We start from the raw sequence: 21,352 nt of genomic DNA on the forward strand, positions 1-21,352 counted from the left end.
GGAGGCCAACCTGAACGTCTTATCCGGGTTGGCCAAGCCCTCTGTTTTAGTCCCTCACCTCCCTACTACTAAAACCACCCGTCTGCTCACCAGCAGTGTGGGTACCGTGTGAGACTGAGCGGTCAGCCCTGGACAAGGCCGTCTGGGGAACGTCAGCGGTGAGACACCAGGGTTTCACCTGGTGCTACTCTTCTTCATCTCTCTGAGACCCAGAAAATGTGGCCAGGAAGTGTAGGACTGCTTTTATTAGAAAATGCTGACTGTCAGGGCAGTGGACTCGGTAGGCCTTCTGCTGCTTGGAAGACAGGCTGACATGACGAACATCTTTTTTTTTTTTTTTTTTTTTTGGTTCTTTTTTTCCGGAGCTGGGGACCGAACCCCGGGCCTTGCGCTTCCTAGATAAGCGCTCTACCACTGAGCTAAATCCCCAGCCCCGAACATCTTTTTTTGATGCACACAGAGCTACCATTTTTTATGGTTGATATTAATTGGAATTTGTGTCTCCCTGTGGCTAACCCCCCTGGAGACAGCTCATACTTTACTGCAACTGCCATCTGGGTGACAGAAAAGAGCACTGGCTCCAAGGTGCCATTGAGGAATACATCTGGTGGGCTGTCCTTTATCTGAGGTCACAGGAAACGGCATATTATAGATATTCCTATCCCCTTCCACTGAGAAAGCAAGGCCACTGAGTGCTCAGAAATGCTATTTTTACTTTTAAGATCATTTTTAAGGTCACATGTGTGCACTTTAAGGTCTGAGTGTGCACTTTGTACACGGGCACAGATGGCCATGGAGGCAAGAGGGGCCAGGTCCCTGGGAGCTGTAGTGCAGGGACTGTGGGCCCCAGGGTGAGTGCTGGGAACCTCATCAGGTGACCTGAAGAACTGTACACGCTCTTAATGTAGGAACCATCTCTGCAGACTATCATCTCTTTAAAAAGATTTATTTCTTAGTATTTTAATTTTAAAAAGTACCAATTTTCACAAAATATGTTAGTTTTTCTCATTGCTAAAAAACAAAAACAAAAAACCATTTTCCTTTCATTGGAGGGAAAAATCGCAAAATGAAAAGGACAGAATAAATACCCCTTTTTCTTGGATTTTTTAGACAGGGTCTCTCTACATAGCCGTGGCTGTCTGTAGACCAGGCTAGCCTTGAGCTCAGAGAACTGCCTGCCTCTGCCTCCCAAGTTCTGGGATTAAATGTGTTCATCACCATGCCTTGTCAGAATTAATACTCATAAAGTTTTATATGCAGAAACCCACTCACTTTAGTCAAAGGGAAGGTCTGTCCAAATCTACGTGGACAAGAAGCCTCTTCAATTTACTGAAAATAACTCAGGTTTTAAGAAGCAGTAGTCCTTCAATAGGTTGTTTATACAAGTACAAAAAGTGTGACACTATTTTTTTTTTTTTTTGGTTCTTTTTTTCGGAGCTGGGGACCAAACCCAGGGCCTTGCGCTTCCTAGGTAAGCGCTCTACCACTGAGCTAAATCCCCAGCCCCAAGTGTGACACTATTAAGAAATACTTTATATTGTAATTTGAACAGTTTGCCCAATTTTTATAAAGTTCACATGGATTGGGAATCAAAACATTTTCCCATTAAACCCCTATGCTTCATGAAAACTAGAGTGCAGAGTCAGTAGAACCAGCAAACTTGCACGAAGCACACAGAATTCGCACTTAGCGCCCCTCTCCCGACGTAGGAGTGTCTGCTTAACAGCTCAAGAGGCAGTGCGCACAGCACTGGAGCATGTAATACTCCCACTGGCTGGTTCTGAGTACAGATTCCCCATTGCCAGGGACCATTCAGTTATTTAAAAAGTCATTCAGAATTAACATTCCAGTACACCAGAACAAAGTGCTATACACATATATGAATCAGATGACCCCATGTGAAGTTCAGAGATGCAGACAGCTTTGGTGAGACCATGCAGACAGAGTCCTAGACTTCACACGGATGACAATAGATGAGAATGACATCCTTCAGATTGCCTCCTGACAAATACTTACTATTGAAATCACAAGAATATTTTCTTAAGCTGAGCTAATCAAACAGCTTGTTTATCTTAAAACCAATAAAAACACTAACAACTTGATAGACACTAAATAAATAGTCCCAGGCGAAGAGATACAACGGCAGGAAGGGCAAGTGCTCCACGCTCTGTATCCCAGCAGGCTTGCTTTCACAGGTCCAGTTGGAAGACAAAGAAACTTGAAACTCATGGATGTGCAAGGGCCTCTGTGATGGTCCGTATATGCCTGACCCACGGAGGGGCGATACTACGGGATGTGGCCCTGTTGGAGTAGGTGTGTCACTGTGGGCATGGGCTTTGAGACCCTCATCCTAGCTGCCTGGAAGCCAGTATCTGCTAGCAGCCTTCAGATGAAGATGTATTACTCAGCTCCTCCTGTACCATGCCTGCCTGGATGTTGCCATGTTCCTGCCTTGATGAAAATGGACTGAACCGGGTTGGGGATTTAGCTCAGTGGTAGAGCGCTTGCCTAGCAAGCGCAAGGCCCTGGGTTCGGTCCCCAGCTCCGAAAAAAAGAAAAAAAAAAAAAAAAGAAAAAAGAAAAAAGAAAAAAAAAAAAAAAGAAAATGGACTGAACCTCTGAACCTGTAAGCCAGCCCCAATTAAATGCTGTCCTCATAAGAGTTGCCTTGGTCATGGTGTCTGTTCACAGCAGTAAAACTCTAACTAAGACAGCCTGACACAATGATTATACGGTAGGTTAAATATATTTGAAAAAAAAAAAAAAAAAAAAGGCCCAGGCTTTGGTAGAGACTCAGTGTACAACCCCACCCAGAACTAAGAAGGAACTTGTAAAACACCATAAAAGTTTAGGGGCTGTAGTGTTGTGGGGGATGGACTCTTAAAATAATTATATGAAGAAAAGCCAAGAACACCCAAAATATCCTATTCTATATAAGAAACACTGATTGTCTCCATATTACCTTAAAGGAGACACAGACCAGGGCAAATTTATGTTTTTCAAGATCATTCTCTAACAAATAATGGTGGACAGACAAACATCACACAGGGAAATTCCTCTGATGTAACAGTGTAGTAAGCTGGGAAACAATTTAAAGTCTATATTTCCTTTAAAATCACATCTGAATATTGATATCCATGTCATAATACTACAGATCAATAGGAGCTTAAGAAGCAATTCCTTACCCAACACCACAGTCTCTCTTCAGATGCATGTTGGGACTACAGATCTATGGCCGACCAGTGTCACTGCACTTAGAGGCCTTCTGAAGAATGCATCCGTTCTAACGGTAATGTTCAAAGAACAGCATGGTGGTTCTCACCTCTAATCCCTGCACTTGGGGACAGAGGCAGGAGGATCTCTGTGAGCCTCTCTCTCTCTCTCTCTCTCTCTCTCTCTCTCTCTCTCTCTCTCTCACACACACACACACACACACACACACACACACACACACACACACACCCTTTCCTTTCTCTCTAATGGAGCACACGACTCCTCAAGCTGCACACCACACTGTGACAAGTCCTTTCTCTTCACTGGAACCCTTTCCAGTAGAAATGTCTTGCCGGGCTACTGTGAAGTCAAAGCATTTTTTCCCCAATCTCCCCTTCCCCAACTTTTCAAAAGTCACAATTTATAAAAATGTAGACCCTGAATCTACTTTATACAAAAGGAAATGTATTTGTGCACATAATTACTATGGACAAAGGCATATTCTGAGGGCTTCAGGCTGATCAGTATGCGTGTACCTCACTGAAGTACACTTACTTATAAAAACATGTTGCCTTTGCCATGTGAAAACCGGGTGTTCAGTTCTCTGGATTTCTTTATAAGGGCTTTTTTCTGTGCCTCATCAAACCGGTTAACCTTGAGATCTTTATCACGATCGAAAGGGGTTCTCTCCTGGTGCCTGTTCTTATCTTCGGCAGCCTTAGTCTTTAACCTCTTATGATGAATGTCCATGAGGGATTCTGACCTTTTTGATTCCTGGGGAAGGGAGAACAGAAGTAAAAACCTTAGCTCATGCACGTTATAGTCTACAACCAGGATGCAGAGGAGACCAGTGCATGCGAATAAGAGATGTTTGCCAACCCTGATGGGGTTTTCTGGATCCAAGACAGCATCTATGGAGAAAATGTACACTGTGGCAAATAGGATTCAGATGGAAAGAAGACATCTACCAGTCACATGTAGCAGAAGAGTCAGAAAAAAAAGGCAGAACGGTCATTACAGTTACTTAAGTCTAACAGGAGTATAAACCAAGAACAAGGGCGTGAAAGAATGAACACTCTTATCCCCTTGGCAGGGACGACCTGGTTCCTGAAGTTCATGGAGAATGAGGTGAAGGCACTGACAGGTGGGAGCCAAACCAGAAGGGAGCTATGAAAATACAGATCACAAACATGCCTAATTCTAGGCCTGCGCAGAAGGTGCGTGACCAGAGCTGAAGGGGTTTCACCCACTACTCTACTTGTACTGTTTCCATCCTCCCTTCCCATTCCCCCCCCACCCCCAGCTCGTGCTGATGCTCACACTTTCAGGTCTATCTTGACAGCATTCTTAGACAGGGTCTGTGCTAGCTAAGCAATTGGTTTACTAAGTTTAGGGATTTGCTGCAGACCTCTTAGGAGACAGGCCTGGGACAGAAGGGCAGGGGTGTGGGAGTCATTTCAAGGTTATTCACAATGGCGGCCATTTAGTCTCTTTTCAAAGATTAATAAACGTGTATATGTGTGATCCTACATGAGTTTCTGTGCACCACATGTATGCAAGAGTCCACAGAGGCCTAAAAGGGATTGGAGTTCCTGGAACTAGAGTTGTAGGCGGTTGTGAGACATCATGGGGGTGCTGAAAACTGAACTCAGGCTCTCTGCAAGATCGGTAAGCTTTCTTAACTGCTGAGCCAGCTCTCCAGCCCCTCATTCAGTCTTTCTTAAAACACAAAGCATCTGTAAAGGTGACTTTCCCTTAAGGCTATGAAGAGACGGGTCTCAGGTATCCCAGGCTGGCCTTCAATTCCTGACCCTCCTGCTTCCCCTGCTCAAATGCTAGCATTACAGGTGTACTCCATCACACCTGGCTCTTTTTCTAATTCTCAAACATAGTTCTTTTAATTCTTTTTAAAGACAGATATAAAATACTGGGTCCTATTACACATATTTCCTAAAAGAGCGTAGTGCTTTTGCTGGAATGCTTTAAATTCAGATATACAAAAAGAGGGGGAATGGCAGAAAAAACATATTTTGTTTAAACTGTAACTGTTAAGGCCCTGACTATGTCAAAGAATACCCATGAAAACAAAGTAGTAAAGACAGCCCAGTGAACAGAGCAAGCGAACGGTGAGTGATGTGGTAGGGTTGGGTGTTAGAGATGAACCTGCAGTCCGAGCAGAGGTGGGAGGATCCAGAGGTTGAGGTCAGCCTGGACTACGTAGTGAGTTCTGGGTCAGCCTGAAATCCACTCAGTAGTGAGCCTCTGCCTAGGAAAAAACAAAACCACGACTGTCTGTGGAGTAGAGGGTGTAGCTTAGTGGTAGAATGACTGTTCAATTCCTAGCACCAAAACCAAAACAGTGTATTTTCTAAAAATGTATGAAATTGAGAGCAATTTACCTTGAATATAATGGCTTTCACATTCTTTATTTTTTGTGTGTGGCCGGGTTGTGGGGTTGTGTGTGGAGGTCAGAGAACAACTAGTGGCAACTGATCCTCTCTGCCTACCATACGGATCCCAGGGATTGAACTCAGGTCCCCAGGCTTGGAGGCTTGGTGGCGGGCGTCTTGATCCACTGAGCTGTCTCACTGGCCCTAGGATGGCTCAGCACAGCTTCTGAACACTCATGCTTAGTTTCTCGTTGACTGGTTTTTATTTTTATGGTACCACTTTCGAGAGTGTCCAACTCATCCAAGGAGAGGGCTATACAGCAGCTTCACGGTAAGACCACATCACTACTTTGAATAGTAAATGTCATGGTGATGAGAATTTCATACAAGATTAGAATTCCATTTCTTGGATTTATTTAAAAGTAAACTGCAGAATCATTATATGCTCCCTAAATAACATTGATTTCTACTTCTTCCTAACAGGGAAATTGAATGCATGAATATTAGGCATAAACTCACTAATGTGTTCTAATTCAACCCCCATGAGGATCTTGGCCATTCTGTATTACTCCAGTGAGTTCTGACTGTTACTCAATAAATCCCCCTGTCCCAACAGCCACTGCTGGACAGAACATCACTCCGCACACGGCACGCCAGCCGCCCAGGGATGAGTGCTCCTGGCTGGGTGATGACTCCGGCTCACCTGCACTGGTGCAGTCACTTGCAACCTAACACTTCATGATGAGTATCTCACTTTATGTCACTGGCTTTTCTTCCTCGCTGATAGACACCCAGGCTGCTACAGTGATAGCTACTATGAATCCCCTTCTGCTCATATGTCTGTGTCTACTTGAGGCTACTGCAAACCAGTGTTCTATTTTTCGGGAGCCATGTTTCCAGTATCACACTGCATGTGTCTGGTTTTACAAGAGTGTTGGTTTGAAAAGGATCCAGCCAATGAATTTTTAGCCATTCTTCCTAAGATAACCCATTCTGGTTATAAACGTGTGTCCCACATGTTTCAAAAAGTTATGTTCTTTTCCAGGTCTACATATGCTGACTTCCATTTCATTCCCTTTGGATTTTTATGCTCCCCAGTTATGTGTGTCTCTTAGGTTATTCTGAATCCAGACAATGTGGTCTAAATGACTATGACTCTTTCAGCCATGCTGGGACTTGACTCCTGAGCCTATTGGCTCACACAAATGTTTTAGTTTTTCAAAAACATTTCATGTGTGTTTTACTGTAATCAGTAAACTGGTTCCAGATAACACATGATCAAAAAATCAGTTTTTACACAATTTTCATTAATTCAAACACCCAGAACAAAGGTACTTTTCCTAAATACCTAAAGCCTTTTGAGGGCCAGTGGGTTCAGTAATTAACACCTGTTCTTTGAGCTAGACTACTCCCCAGTTTTTGAAAGAAAGAATATAACAAAAAATGAAAAATGATAAATTAATAGGGATCTTAGTTTATAAATTTAGATTCAATTATATTTTAAAGTTTTTTCTCCAATATATAAATCTTCCCACCAAATTTGCATATAATTTTAGAAGTTATGCACTAAGGATCTCTCTGAGTGAACAGGGCTCTGGATTTCTGATTAAGTGCCCCTTCGCTTTGTGTTTGTTTTGTTTGAGGCAAGATTTTACTATGAAGCTTTGGTTGACCTGGAACTCAGTCTGTAGACCAGGCTGGTCTTGAACTCACAGAGATGCTCCTGTCTCTGCCTCCTGAATGCTGAGATTAAATGCATGTGCTACCATACCCAAGAGGAATTAAACTTTTGATACAAGATTTGGTAGGTAAGAAAAGTTGAAGAAATCAAATATATGAAAGGGTCTTACCCAAATGCTCACAGATAACAGAGTCAAGTATTTTCAGGATGGAGACAGATACGTCTGAAGTAAAAGGTGGTTGTAAAGAGAGAGAGAACTGGGTCACTATGTTGCCCATGCAGGGAGAGCTGCGGGTCTGGTTCAAGCTTATCCTGCTGGGCTCAAGCTTATCCTGAGTGGTACTGGGAAGAAGCTCCACTGGAGGGTGGGTTCCAGATGCAGACACTCCGGGGTTGGGGGAGGTGTACCATTTCTGTTCTATACCAACAGAAGGCCCATCAAGTTCAAGGTGTAGGACACAGCTGGCCAGAAGTTTGCGGGCCTATGCGATGGCTACTACAACCAAGCCCAGTGTACCTAACTGGCACCTAACTGGCATAGAGACCTGGAAGACTTGTGTGTGTGTGTGTGTGTGTGTGTGTGTGTGTGTGTGTGTGTGTGAAAACATCTCCATTGTATTGCATGGAAATAAAGCGCATGTCAATACAAGAAAGTGAAGGCAAAATCTATTGTCTTCCACTGAAAGAAAAATCTTGAGTACTATGACATTTCTGCCAAAAGCAGCCACAAACTGAAGCCTTTCACTGACTTGCCTGAAAGCTCACTGGAGCTCCTAACTTGGAGTTTGCTGCATGCCTGTTGGTGCCCCTGAGGTGAGTGTGGACCCAGCTTTGGCAGCACAGTACGATTCAGCATGATTTAGAGGTTGCATAAACAACTGCCCTCCACGATAAGGATGACGACCTGTGGGAAGGTGAAGCTGGAGCCCTGAGTTAGAAGTTTAGTTTTACAGGCAGCTGTCCTGTGATGTCAGCGGTGAGGTGTTCGTGCACCACCTTATTTAGGTAAGAAGATTGTGCACTTAATGAGGATGCTGAAGATGAATGTGAAAACATGGCCTTTTTTTAGGGGGGACGGCACTTGCCTACTGTTTGGAACCTAGTTGTTTCCTTCCTGAATTTTAAAGATAAGAGCGCTGCCCCACATCACGATGCTCAGAGGTGAGATGTTGTTACTGCCATCTTCATTCTTTTCGTTTAATCCAATGAAGTTGATTTTAAATAACAAGAGAGAGAGAGAGAGCGCGAGAGAGCACGCGCGCGCGGGGGGGGGGGGGGGGGGGGGGGGGTGACGACAGAGACAAGACAGAGAGAAAAAAACAAAATAAAAACAACAGAATGAAAACAGAAAAATATGAGACCAGCAAGCTCTGGAGCACGAGCATGGGCTACGTAGTAAAATTCCAGCACTAAACAAAGGAAATGGAATGGTGGAAGCAGAGAAGGGAAGGAGAGGCTGTTTAATCTTCGTGTACGCTGTTTTCGTACTTACATTGTATGAGGAGACTTGCTCAGCCAGCCTTTTATCCCTTCCTGACAACATGTTCTCTTCGTCTTTCTTGCTCAATGACTTCCTTGCTTCTTGTATTTCCTGAAGAATGAGCATAATAACATCACTTAAAATAGAATTAAAAAGAAATACTATTAATGTTAATTAGATTAAATGATGAGAAACTGAACTAAAGCCAGGCCAGTTGAATTCCTCAACGTCAGAAATAGCTACATATATACGTGAGAAGGAGTCAGTCAGTGCAGGAGCCTGTGATGTTCTGAGAAAGGGAACGGTAAGATCCAAAGCAAACCATTACCCTGCTGGGAGAGACTCGGGATGAGGCTGGACTAACAATGACAAAATCTAGGAAAACTGCACACAAGAAATCTCCCACTGCTGTTTTAAAAAACAGTAAAAGGAAAAAATGAAAGGTATATACATCCTGACAAAAAAGGAGGGAAAAAGAAAAGAAAAAGAGAACAGTATCGCCATTCAGGGATGGTTTGAGTGTCTGTAGAAAACCCAAGAAACCTGCTTACAAACTGGAACAGCAGAAAGAAAAGAGATACCCCACCTGCAAACACAGGCAGGCACGCACTCAGTGCCCTGTAAAAGGTTACAGTGATTCTGCACAAATGCCAGAAGAGGGCGCTCCACAACATGGCTGGACACCATCCTCAAGTTATAGTTCAAAGTTGGTTTTTGCTTATGAAAACCTCATGTAACTCCCAGCATCCTAATGGAGGCTCACAACTGTCTGCAACTCCAGTCTCAGGGATCTAACGACCTCTTCTGGCCTCTGTGAGCATCACGCATGCATACAGTGCACAGACACACAAGCAGACAAAATACTTGTACACATTAGAAAAAAATAAAAACTTTAAAAATAATCAGTTAAGAGCAGTGGGCAGCTCTTAATCCGAGTGCTAGGAAACTCAGGCAGGAAGACTGCTGACTGAGAGACTAGCCTGAGCCACAGTAAAACCTTGCCTCAACAAAACAGGCACTCAGAACCACTAGCCTTGGGATTACCTAGATTTGACATCACCTGCTGTTTTTTTTTTCTTCTCCTATGCAAACTGCATTGCCTCACCTGTTACTATACTCAAATTTCTTTTAATATTTGGGACCAAGGAGTAGGTATGATATTGCAAAGTGTACATCAGTATGTTAGAGCGTGGAGAATGCAACACAACACCCACACCTTACCACCTTTTCAAATAAATGTCTCCTACATTTTAATTCAGGCCAGGGGATGCATGCCATGGAAGGCATGTGGAAGTCAGGGGACAACCTAGGAGAGCCATTTCTGTGTCTCCACCTGGGGTCCTGGGGATCGAGCTTAGGCCATCCTGCCTGGGAGAAAGCTCCTGTACCCACTAGGCCATGCCAATGCCCGCGACCTCAGCACTTCTAACTCATAAGCAACTCTTCACAGAATAAAGCTCCACAGGCGACTTCCATCTTCTCTTTTTCTTTCTATCACTTGCAACCAAACACAAGAATTCAACTCAAGCTACCTGTGGCAAACAGAAATCCTTAGATGCAGGAGATGGTGAACAAGATAGACAAAGTCAAATGTAGACCTGTCTAGATCAGAACCAACAAAGCTATCATCCCAGGTGACAAACATCTAAGACTTACGTGGAACACTGGATAGTAATTAAAACATTTAGATGAGTACCGCTGGGGACCTTGGTTTAGACCCTAACACCCAACAGAGTGCTTCTTAATAAACAAAAATGTAATGACTTAGATACTACTTTATATATACAGGCTTTTATATTTGGGTAATTTATTTGATATGGCAGTGGAGGTGCTTTTTGGCTACACTGGCAGTAACGGAGCTTATGGGGCCGATGTAGTCACTGAGAGATCTCCAGTGACTATCATTTCACTTGCTAGGTTAGTCTGCAAGATTGGGTTACTTTACAAGAAATTTAAGAATATCACTTCATGTACAGTATAAAGGGATATAAATTTGAAGTTAGAGACTTAAAAATGAAATTATTTCGGTGGTCACTTACTAGCTCCGTGACAAGCTATGAAGGGTGGCTTCATGTCCATAAAATAAGGGCACTGAGCCCAGTCATGGAGCTTCCCTTAGGTTTAAAAATGGCAGCAGATTGGAAGATGGAAACAAGGAGGGTGACTTTCCTTCTTTCTACAGAGGACATTTCCTATTTGCTTTCAGGAGCATCATCTCAAAATGAAGTAATGCAGGGGCTAGTACTCTATAGGCAGGAAGGGAGGGAACGGACCCAGTGTGAAGATGGCAAGTGGTGTGACAACAGGAGAGTTAAGGATTCAACAAAATACCAGTGTGACAATGAGAGGAAGGGCACAGGATGAGGAACAGAGGTGGCAGCAGGGATGAGGACAGAACAAACAGGGGAAAGCAGGGCTCTGTCAGCAGACTGGCTGTCCCCCATCAAAACTGCGTTCTTTTTCCTGTAGATGTTTGTACAGGCTGAAATAAGAATGGCTTCTAACAAGAAACGTCCACCTAGACCCCCGGCCCACAGACAAGAGCTCAGATGTGAAGTAGCCGAACTCTGAGCAGCACTTCAGGGTGGCTCTGAGAACAGGCAGCACTGGGAATGATCAATTACAGCACGGACACGCCTGCAAAGCGAGGAAGAGCGGGCCATGGCTAACAGCTGACGGCCAAGGGCAATCAATGGCTAACACAGCTTAGGTCAGAGAGGGACAGGGGAGGCTTTGGCCATTCCTAGCCAGGTAGGCAGCACATACACAGTGCATCTGTCTTGCTGGACCATGCAGCATTCATAGAGCATGTGGGCTATCCATTCACTTTATGATAGCCCAGAGAACTAACCTCGGAGTAATTACTCCGCTCTTGTCCAGTCTTAGCTACAGAACTGTAAAATCCTGAGACAAGAGAGTTCTTGGAAACCCCTGCCACTCTCAAGAGTTGTAATATCTCTTAGTTTCACACTTTCCCTCAATTTCTCACAGCTCTGTACTCTGCTGACTAGAGTTTGCTTCCACACTGCACAATGCCACCAGTGCCTGTGTTTTCAATCTTCACCTGTGTGAAACAATGAACACAGAGCCTCCATCCCAAGTCTTTGGGTCATGTACGACTGTTGTGTTGCCCTCAAAACCCTGCGCCAGCAGTACCCTTAAATAGTCTCGTAGTGGGTCTTTGCAAGTTCAGGCCAAATTAGACAGAACACAGGAACAAAAATCAAGAAAAACAAAAACATCCGTTACCTTAGCTTTTCTCTCCCGGTCAGCTGGGGTGTCGGTCCAGACAGATCGGTCTCCTGATTTGTCGTCTGCTCTTCTCTTAAAGGTTCTTGGCCCAAGACCAAAGTCTTTCATTTCAGGTGGAAGCTCAGTCATCCATGACTCTCTTGTAACTGGTTTAGGTGAATCCTGAATGAGAAAGTAAGGTAGTCCGAACCTTGAGTCCCGGCTCTGGGGAGACAGGCTAGCAGATTTCTGGGTTCAAGAACAGTGTTGGCTATATGGTGAGTTCTAGACTAGCCACAACTATAAAGTCAGACTTTGTCTCAAACCAAAACCCAAAACTCTACACAAACAAAACAAAACAACCCCCTCCTCTCTCTCTCTCTCTCCTTCTCTCTCTCTCTCCCCTACTACTTAAGGGATGGAGAGTTGGCCCAGGGGTTAAAAGCGCTTGCTATTCTTGCAAAAAATGATGATTCAGTTCTTAGCACCCACATGGTAGCTTACAACCATTGATCCAGTTCCAGGCGGTCTGATTCCCTCTTTTAACCTCCTCATATACTGGCATGCACTTGGTATGCATACAGGAAAAACACTCGTGCATAAAATAAATCAATAAAAAATTTTGAAAACTTACATCATCTCCTTTGGTCAATTTCTCCTTCATTCTCTGGGCCCTTTTCTCAAACTCTGCTGTCACACTATAGTCAACTGGTCCTTTCGCAGGCATCGGTCCAACAATATCCTCATCTTCACCACTCTCTGCTTCCTTTAACACAAGACAGTATTTTTAATCTAGGAAGAGACCAGTAGGCTACAATGATCTTAAACTACCTGGAACTTAGCCAAATGGCTTACACATAAGCAATACGGCAAAGACAAAACAACCACCACCAAGCACAACCAAACGCCCATCAAACCCACAGTGCTGGTCATCACTGAACAATGAGCTTCCCTCAGCTTCATTGGCGATGACAGCTCCATAGCACATGGACTGTCTGTCCCATGTCTCTTCCTGTGTCATCAGAGACCTTATTCTATCATTCCTATTCATTACTGTTCTCTGTCTGTGTGCACACCTGTGTATATGTGGTGTGTGTGTGTATGTGATATTTGTGTGTGTATGTGGTTTGTGTGTGTGTGTGTGTGTGTGTGTGTGTGTGTGTGGTGTGTGTGTGTGGTGTGGTGTGGTGTTGCGGATAGGAACTCAGTGTCTGTATGTGTTAGACAAGGGTGCTACCCTGGAGTCACACCTCCAGGTTTTCAACCCTCTGGTTGATGGACAAAGACCTGGCCTTAAGAATCTTTTCCACATAGCATTCCTGGTATTTCTTGCCAATTGGTCAGAAGTGACACATTTAAAACCTTTTTTATTCTCCGTACATAAAATGCTCTTTGGAATATGGCAAGTGAATCATGGTATTATCAGCTTTTGTGAAACAAGAACTGAGTAACAGCCTCCAAAACACTGACCCAGAGGCGTCAGTTCAGTCCTCAGCATAGCTCACTTACTGTAAAGATAAAATAGCACTGTGTCAACTGGATACATCTTGAGCTCCGAGTTTTAGATTCAACATTTCTTTGACTGATCTATCCCTTTCATCTACCTTGTCTTCCACACCCAAGATTCTCTTTTCCATGTCCTGAACTCTGATGGCGAGGCTTAACTCTGAGGTGGTTTAACTCGCTAAATGTTTCATTTCCAGCTTCATTTCAGTTTGGGTTTTCTTTAGTGATTCTATTTCTTTGTTTTCTTCATTTCATTCAACTGTTTGTATTTTCACAGACTTCGTTGAGGGATTTATTCACCCCCCCTTTAAGGTCCTTGACTATAAGGTCCTTGCTATTGTTTGTTAGGACTTTGCCTTAAATGTGAGCTACATTTCTCAGGGCCCACTTAACAGGGTCACTGGCTTCTGGGAGGCACAGTGTCTTGGCTGTTTATGTTTTGGGACCTAGGCGACTGGAGTTCCGATGTTGGAGGTATTTCTTGGTGTCCATATCAGGTCTAGTCTTTGTTGGGTGGGTTTTCTGTTCTCTGTGTATGTGGTGTTAGTGTGTGTGCGTGTGTGTGCGCGCGCGTGTGTGTGTGTGTGTGTGTGTGTGTGTGTGTGTACCACACTACGGAGGCATATCTCTCCTTCCATCTTCACATGCATTTCAGGAATGGGACTCAGGCTGCCACGCTTGTGTAACAGGTGCCTTTACACACTGCCAGTTCTTTGGCCCACAAACATCCTGTGTTGTAATTTTCCATAGATAGAAACCTTCATGGCATAAAGTATGTAAATATAAAGCATATAATGAACCTCTTAGCTGTACTTTTACTTATGTTTTTGTGTGTGTATACCCATATATGTATGGATACACACGGAGGTCAAAAGATGACACTGAATCCCCTAGAGGTAGAGTTATACCCAGTGTAGGTGCTAGGAACTGAACTTGAGTTCTCTGCCAATGCCCTAACTGCTGAATGATTTCTCTAATTCCTATGATAAACTTTTAAAGTTTTAAAAAACATTAGCATTTGGGGCCAGGCATGATGGCACATATCTTTAATCCCAACACTTGAGAGGCAGAGGCAGGTGTATCTCCAGGGCTATGAAGAATCCCTGCTTCAAAACAACAAAGGTGGGATGTGTAAATGGGTGGGTGGGGTATGTATACTTTGTTGAAGCAGGAAGAGCCACCCACTATGGGTGGTACCATTCCCTAGGCAGAGGATCTTTGAGGCATAGCAGTTTCTTTCCAAGTAAAAACCTTCCACCTTGGAGGGAACCTTCTTAAGTCAGGAAATGGAAAGTGATGAAAATACCACCCTTGGAAGATAAGGAGCACAAACCACAGCACCTGACTGCCTTGCTTTGTTAAGACTCACCCGGTACAGGAACAGCTTTTACTTCATCTCTGGGTGCTCTAGTCTCACAGAAAGCTGATGATGTGTTAAGAGAGTCATATTGGAGTTTCCTATCTCATGTGAGCCAAAAGATTACAGATATCATCCAAGTTCTGAGTCTGTTATACATTTTAATCTTTAAATAAAAAAATTCCAAACCTCTGAGTTGAAGAATGGTGACACTTGCCCTGGATTCTCTCTGCCTTTGTCATTTTTCTGTGGAGACTTAATGAAACCAGGTGGCAATGCAGGACCTATTATAGGCCTGAAAATAAAATACACCATTATCATCCTCTCTTGACTTTAAAAAGCTATTTTCAGAATAAAAGCTCATAGTTAAAAGAAAGCCAGATAATAACAAATGAGGAAAATAAGAATTTTTGTAACATTATTCTCACTAGTATTAATAATCCTCTACTGGATGTTTAAAAACCCAATTTTTGCACCTGTTATTTTCTACTTCGTTTTTAGAAAAATATTTTTATTTCTCTAAGGGCATGTGTGTGTCACAGAATGCATGTGGAGGTCAGAGGACAATTTTAGGGAATGGGTTCTTTGTACAGTAGAACTGGGGACCAAACTCAAGTTCTCAGGCTGTAGGACAGGTGCCTTATCTGCTGAGTCATCAGCTAGACACTGAAGCATACATTTTCAGTCTTCTGGATGCGACTGTCCTCATGGAGTATGTTCCACCTTGTGCTTTGACTTCCACTCTGTTTTGATATTTGCTAGCCACTGAAAACTCCCATTGGGTCTTATAAATACAGGCAGAACTACTAAGTAGAAAGTGTTTTCTCCTAAGGACGCCCACAGTAGGAACATACAATAGATGCCAGCGATCGGTGGCAATACGCCAGGACAATACGACCTGCACACAGTCCGTGCTAATATCCAGTGATGACCCAGAAACAGAAGAATGCAGCTGGCCCACTGTGCCCCACAGAGAGAAGAGAAGCTACTGTGCCAATCACACTCCACTCGGTTGTATCCATCTAGTTCCTTAAACAACCTCGTCCATGTAAGCCACGGCATGTTGGGAAAAATTAGTAGCAAGATCAACAGAAGCAGTGAGGGGCTGAGCTGGAGTCTAAGTTCCAGACTTTTCGATGTCAAGTTTCACGATTTTTTGAGTTTCACTACTGCCCTATTCTCAAAGGCTATCATCAACACAAAAGAAAATGGCTCCAATCCTGAGTGAGACTTTGCTAGAAAGGAAACCTACTTTATTCTTATTTCATACTTTCAGTTCCTTTATCCAGTTTTCCCTATGGTGCTTGCTGGTCAGTGTTAGCTGTGCAGATGCCACTGAAGTCCTCGGCTGGACTTCCGGGGAGTACATGTTGGCTTGGAGTCTCCCAGATGGGCTTCTTGGCAGAGATAAAACAGTATTGAGGTTCTGACCTCCTAATAACCTTGTTTTGGTTCATGAACCAAATATAGAATAGTTTTGTGTATGAGCGGGTACAGCTTCAGATTATCAGAAAGACCCAATTAGGTGTCATTTAAAAGCTACAAGGAAATGTTTGAGGGTTTTTTTTTTTTCCCCACTAAGTCTAATGCTTGCCAGAGCCACACAGACATTAATTGTTCAATTTTATGACTTTAGAATTGTGGAGATAAAATCGTTGTAAAATCTTAGAAGACGGTAAATACCTAGGTCAGTGAGAAGGTGCAGAGGGTGAGGGCTCTTGCTGCCAGGCTGAGGACCTGAGTTCAACCCTGGGACTCACAGAGAAGAAGGAGAGAAGCGACTCCCACAGGTTGTTCTGTGACCTCCACAGGTCAGTGATGTCATTTGTGTGCCCCCATAAATAGATAAAATGTAATAAAAATTTTAAAATATTAAAAATATATAGTAAATATAAAACAGACATGGCATTCTATAGTTATATCGCTTTTTTTTACTTTCATATGTGCTACGATTTATTTCACACAGCTTTTTTTTAATTGAAAATAGCTTTTTTTTCCATAGAATATATCTGATTATAGTTCCCTTTCCCCAAACTCTTCTCAGATCCCCCTCAACCCCCCACCCATCCAAGTCTACACTCTTCATTCTCCCTCTCATTAGAAAACAGGCACCTAAAAATAAAATAAGATAAAACAAACAAACAGAAAAAGGAGCCAAAGAGAAAACACAAGCAACACATTCAGATGCAGACCCACACATTGGCACACACAGAATTTTAATGAAAACACAAGATCAGAAACCATCATATATAAGCAAAAGACCTATAAGGTAAAGAAATGCCAGACCGACCCCCGAAGGTGATTTTTAAGAAAGGAGCTGCCATAGATTAAGCAAAGTTGAATACAGCTTATCCAAAATGCTTAGCCCACAAGCATTTCCAACTTCAGATGTTGGATACTTACATACGCATAATGAGGGACCCTCGGGGAAGGGTCTTGAATTTAACCATGAAAATTTCTTTGTGTTTCATACACACCTTCTACACACAGCCTAAAGGCAGGTGATAGTTACAGCCCTAAACAAGGCTGTGTATACCAAATAGCGGACTTGTGGTGTCATGCTGGCTGCACTCCCAGTCTGGGGTCTGGAGGCGTTTTGGATTGCAGATTTTCAACTGAGAGATTGCCCATCTCTAATGGGTTCCTCTGGAAGGAATGTTACGTTGCAGGGGGCAGCCAGTAACTTATGTATGAAAGGTAGAACTAGATCCTAACTTTTAGGCTTTGAGAGCCACATCTGTGTACCTGGATCATTTGTACCACGGTTAAAACTGTATACACACAAAACAAACAGCAGTAGACTGGTAATCCTGCTACACTTAAAGAGACAGAGTTATATGGACATTAGGACTCGGCATGTGAGATCCTAAACTCTGAATATAAAAAGAAACAGCCACCTCTTCTGTGTGCGCTTCCATACAGGCAGGCGTGTGGCATGTACTATACTAGAAAACTATCGTGTACTCCCTGAAGTGGTTTTGGAGATGGTCCCACTTCAGAACCAAGCATGCTTGTCTCACCGTGTCCTCTAAGACCCCTTGTCCAGGGATAGGAGGTCCTGGGCCCTGTGAGACAGGAAAAGGAGAACAGAAAACATGTCCTTCCCCAAAAGTCATGACCTGGAGTCCAGAAGGAGAGTAAATCACTTGGGTACCAACACCGTGTTCTGAACACAGCTGTAAGGCAAGTCGTCCCCAGCCCGTTTACCTTGCTGTGGGAATGGCTAATTTAAGTCTCACCCACAAGGGGACATCCTGCCTGTTTTCTCTTGTCCACCAGGGGCTCTAGCTGATTGCTTTCCCTGTACCTCTTTAGTCATCTCTGCAGGATGAAGTGAGTGGGATGTGATGTCCGCCTTCTAGCTGATGTTTTAGTTTTCTAGTCTCACTTGCTATACACTTAACTCATCTGAAACTAAAGGGATGGCTTTCGTGGGCTAGTCTCTGTATAAAACAGTATAGTATTATGAACTTTAAAAAAAGGCTGACACATTCTAATTTATCACCTTGGAGGAGAGTCGTCCTGCTTCTTAAACCCAGGAGGAAGGGCTGGTCCAAAAAACCCATCATCGTCATCATCGTCGTCTCTATCTTGATTTCGCCTCTGCTTTCTGAAAACAAAAATAGCATAAGTGAGGTAAATATACGTTAAATTTTTACAAAAACAAAAGCAAAAACAAAAAAAATTTGATAGAAAAGATTTAGTAGACATATCTAAACACTGAGACAATAAATCAACCCTGCTCCCCACACACAAGAAACAAAAAAACAAATAAGACGTCAGCACACTCTAACAGTTCTTAATCTTTTCCAGGAATTTATCTTCAGTTATTTATCTATCATTCTTGTGGAGAATTCAAGATCCCACTAAGTGAGAAATCTCAAGTCTTTTCTGCCCTTTCTTAGTGAAATGCACGAGTCCAGCTTTTATTCTCCCTCTCAGAAACACTGTGAGTTTCCTTTACTGCCTCATAAGCTTCTGAAAAACGAGGTTCAATTTAACTGCCTGCCCCAGGGAAGACTAGATGAGAAAGAAATAATTTATTTAAACAGAATATCCATTGCCACACATTACTAGAATAAACTGCTTTTTTTTTGGAGGCCTCACTATGTATTGTCTGCTCTTCAACTCACAGACCACCTGGCTCGGCCTCTGGAGTGCTGGGATTAAAGGTGGGCACCACCATGCCCAATTAGAATAAGTTTCCTCATAGAAGATGTAGACTGTGTGAAATGCCATCTAAGATGACATCTTCCCTGTGCTGTACAAATCTGAACACCAGTGTTCTAGTAGCCAGTGGTTCCAGCCAGTTTATGCAAGGTGTGATGTTGCAGGATATTTGGTCCGAGGTGTGATATTGCAGGATATCTGGTCACATTGTGAACGGGAAGAATCCAGCTATGGCTCAGCCTTTGAGCCTAGAGCTTTTTGTTCACTGCAAACAAGAACGTGTAGTGTGGTCCAGCGTTAGCCCAGACCTTTAACCCAAGAGCTAAAAGTACAGTCAACCCTAGGTCAAGAGTCTGAGCAAGCAACCAGCTGATAAGTGAGAGAACAGAAAGGAGAGCCTTTGAGTTGAAGGGTATTTAAGACAGTGTAGAAAAGGAGCTTTTCCTTCTGGCAGAAGAGGACGGTCAGCTGGGTGCTTCCTCTGTCTCTCTGAGCTAGTGGGCTTTCAGCGTCTGGCTTCTGAATCTTCATTTGGTAATTCCAACAGCAGGGAGTTTTCTTTTTAAAACAACAGTGTAAAGTTTGGTTCACTGCATAATTCAATGACTTACTTTGCAGTTGGACCAGCATCATCTTCTTCAGACTCTTGATTTCCTTCTTCAGATAAAGAACTACTGTCCTCGTCGCTGTCTGAGGAATCTGAACTGCAGCTTCTGTAATTAGGAGGCAGAGCTGGCCCTGCAACTGTACAAGTTCGGATGGATGTGTTACAGCCCTTTCACCAAGTACTCCTGACTGAAATGTTCTTTTCATAGCCACAGTTGGCTAGCATTTACTATGGACTTACATCTTCAAACTATCTATCCACCTACCAACCCATCCACTCACTGTGGATGTGTGACAGACTAAATATCCACAAAGAAACAAATGTTAAAATGGTTGGCTCAGACAAAGCACTTATATTGAAACAGTAAAAACATGTGTCTGTGTGGAGGGGGGAAATTTGGAAGACAATGGCCAGGAAAGGTCACTATGTAAGTGATGAGACAACAGTGGTCACAATCCAAAAGAACATTCTAGACAGGAAGAATCAGCAGGAGAGAACAAGCTATGCACTCTCCACCGATGCTGGAGGCTGAACGTCTAACCCAAAGGAAGGAAAGGCTCCAAGCTTTGGAGTTGGAGTCTTTGGCTTTGAATCTGTACTCTGCCACTTACTAACTATATGGATTGCATCCGTTAGTTAGCTTGCCTCTGTTACTTTGTTGCTCTGTAAAATGTGGCTGATAAAGTTTAAGTCTAGACCAGGAGTCCTCACTAGAAGGAAACCCCGAAGAATGTTACAAAGATGAACCCTGAGGGCACTTATGAAAAGCTCTACAGTTAAAAGTAGCTGTCACCATTTGTAACACATGCACCATCCATCTTTTCTTATACAGTTGGTGGCAATGCTCAGGAAGGTAACACTTAAACTGGTATTTGAAGGATATTTTAGAGTTGTCAGGTGTTTAAGTACAACCAGAGCAGCCCAAAAAAGCCTATCGTCAAAGCACTGGACTGTGTGAGCACTGGGCTGCGTGTGTGAGATGGAATGCTAGAATGAGGCCAGGAAGTCAGGCTGGGGAGAGGGAGGCACAGGATCTTCAGCGAGAGACTTCTAAATCCGAAGGTATAGAGACACTAGGTTGTAATTTGGACTTCACCACTGACTAGCTGTGTGTCTTAGGTACAAATTCTCCACCCGCTGTCATCGTTTGTAACACACGCACTCTCCATCATCTTTTCTTATACAGTTGATGGAAGGGTTAAACAGACGACCGGACGAAGATTGATCAGTTAGCACAGTCCTGTTCGCATTAATAGCAAATTGGGACTGGTGTCATTTTAATGATGATCAGGTCCCAAACTAATGATGATCAGGTCCCAAACACTCCTGCGTGCCTAGCTTGCTCCTCAGGGTGGACCGCGCCAACACCGCGGTGGTTGCCAGTCCTTCCCGCGAGTGCTGACGCCCGCTGCTGCTTACCGGGGCTCGGGTCCCGCTCCTGGTCCTCAACTGTTGCGCGCTCCTTGAAGCCAGGCGGCAGTGCCGGCCCGATCAGGTCCCTAGCCATTCGCTGCGACGCACAGTCGCTCAAAGCCCAAGCCCACTTGCACGCGCAGTTTAAACACAGCCTGCTGGACCGTAGACTAGGATTTACAGCCAGGGCCGGAAACTTTTCCGGCTTCGTCTGATGACGTAAGCCCGCGATTGGCTCGTTGACAGACGGTCGTAACGGAAGTGACGTCTAATGTTAGTTCCACAATTGCACTTTGGGCTTGCT

At 43.6% G+C, this 21,352-nt stretch overlaps 1 protein-coding gene across 4 annotated transcripts; it reads right to left on the minus strand.

The window, feature by feature from the left end:
• Positions 1–930: 930 nt before the first annotated feature.
• On the minus strand, positions 931–21,261 carry Gpalpp1 (GPALPP motifs containing 1). 4 transcript variants are annotated; one of them, XR_015637951.1, is made up of 9 exons: positions 21,055–21,261; positions 19,640–19,772; positions 18,364–18,468; positions 15,048–15,153; positions 12,630–12,761; positions 12,014–12,178; positions 8,777–8,875; positions 3,081–3,987; positions 931–1,437 (listed from the first exon to the last, which is right to left on the minus strand). XR_015637951.1 is itself a non-coding variant. In NM_001024875.1 (8 exon segments), coding segments are annotated over 8 exon segments (1,047 nt in total). In that variant the 5' UTR covers positions 21,143–21,225; the 3' UTR covers positions 3,662–3,768.
• Positions 21,262–21,352: the final 91 nt, after the last annotated feature.

Source organism: Rattus norvegicus, chromosome 15 (assembly GCF_021556685.1).
Source record: "Rattus norvegicus strain SHRSP/BbbUtx chromosome 15, alternate assembly SHRSP_T2T, whole genome shotgun sequence".
NCBI classification, from domain to species: Eukaryota; Metazoa; Chordata; class Mammalia; order Rodentia; family Muridae; genus Rattus; species Rattus norvegicus.

Excerpts from the sequence above, each read along its gene's own strand:
- Gpalpp1 (XM_087585496.1), bottom strand. The coding sequence starts at position 12,722 with ATGCCTGCGAAAGGACCAGTTGACTATAGTGTGACAGCAGAGTTTGAG. Across the intron at positions 12,179-12,629 it reads AATTGACCAAAGGAGATGAT|GATTCACCTAAACCAGTTAC; the intron begins GTAAGTTTTCAA and ends TTTCTCATTCAG. Across the intron at positions 3,988-8,776 it reads AGCAAGTCTCCTCATACAAT|GAATCAAAAAGGTCAGAATC; the intron begins GTAAGTACGAAA and ends TCCCTTCCCCAG.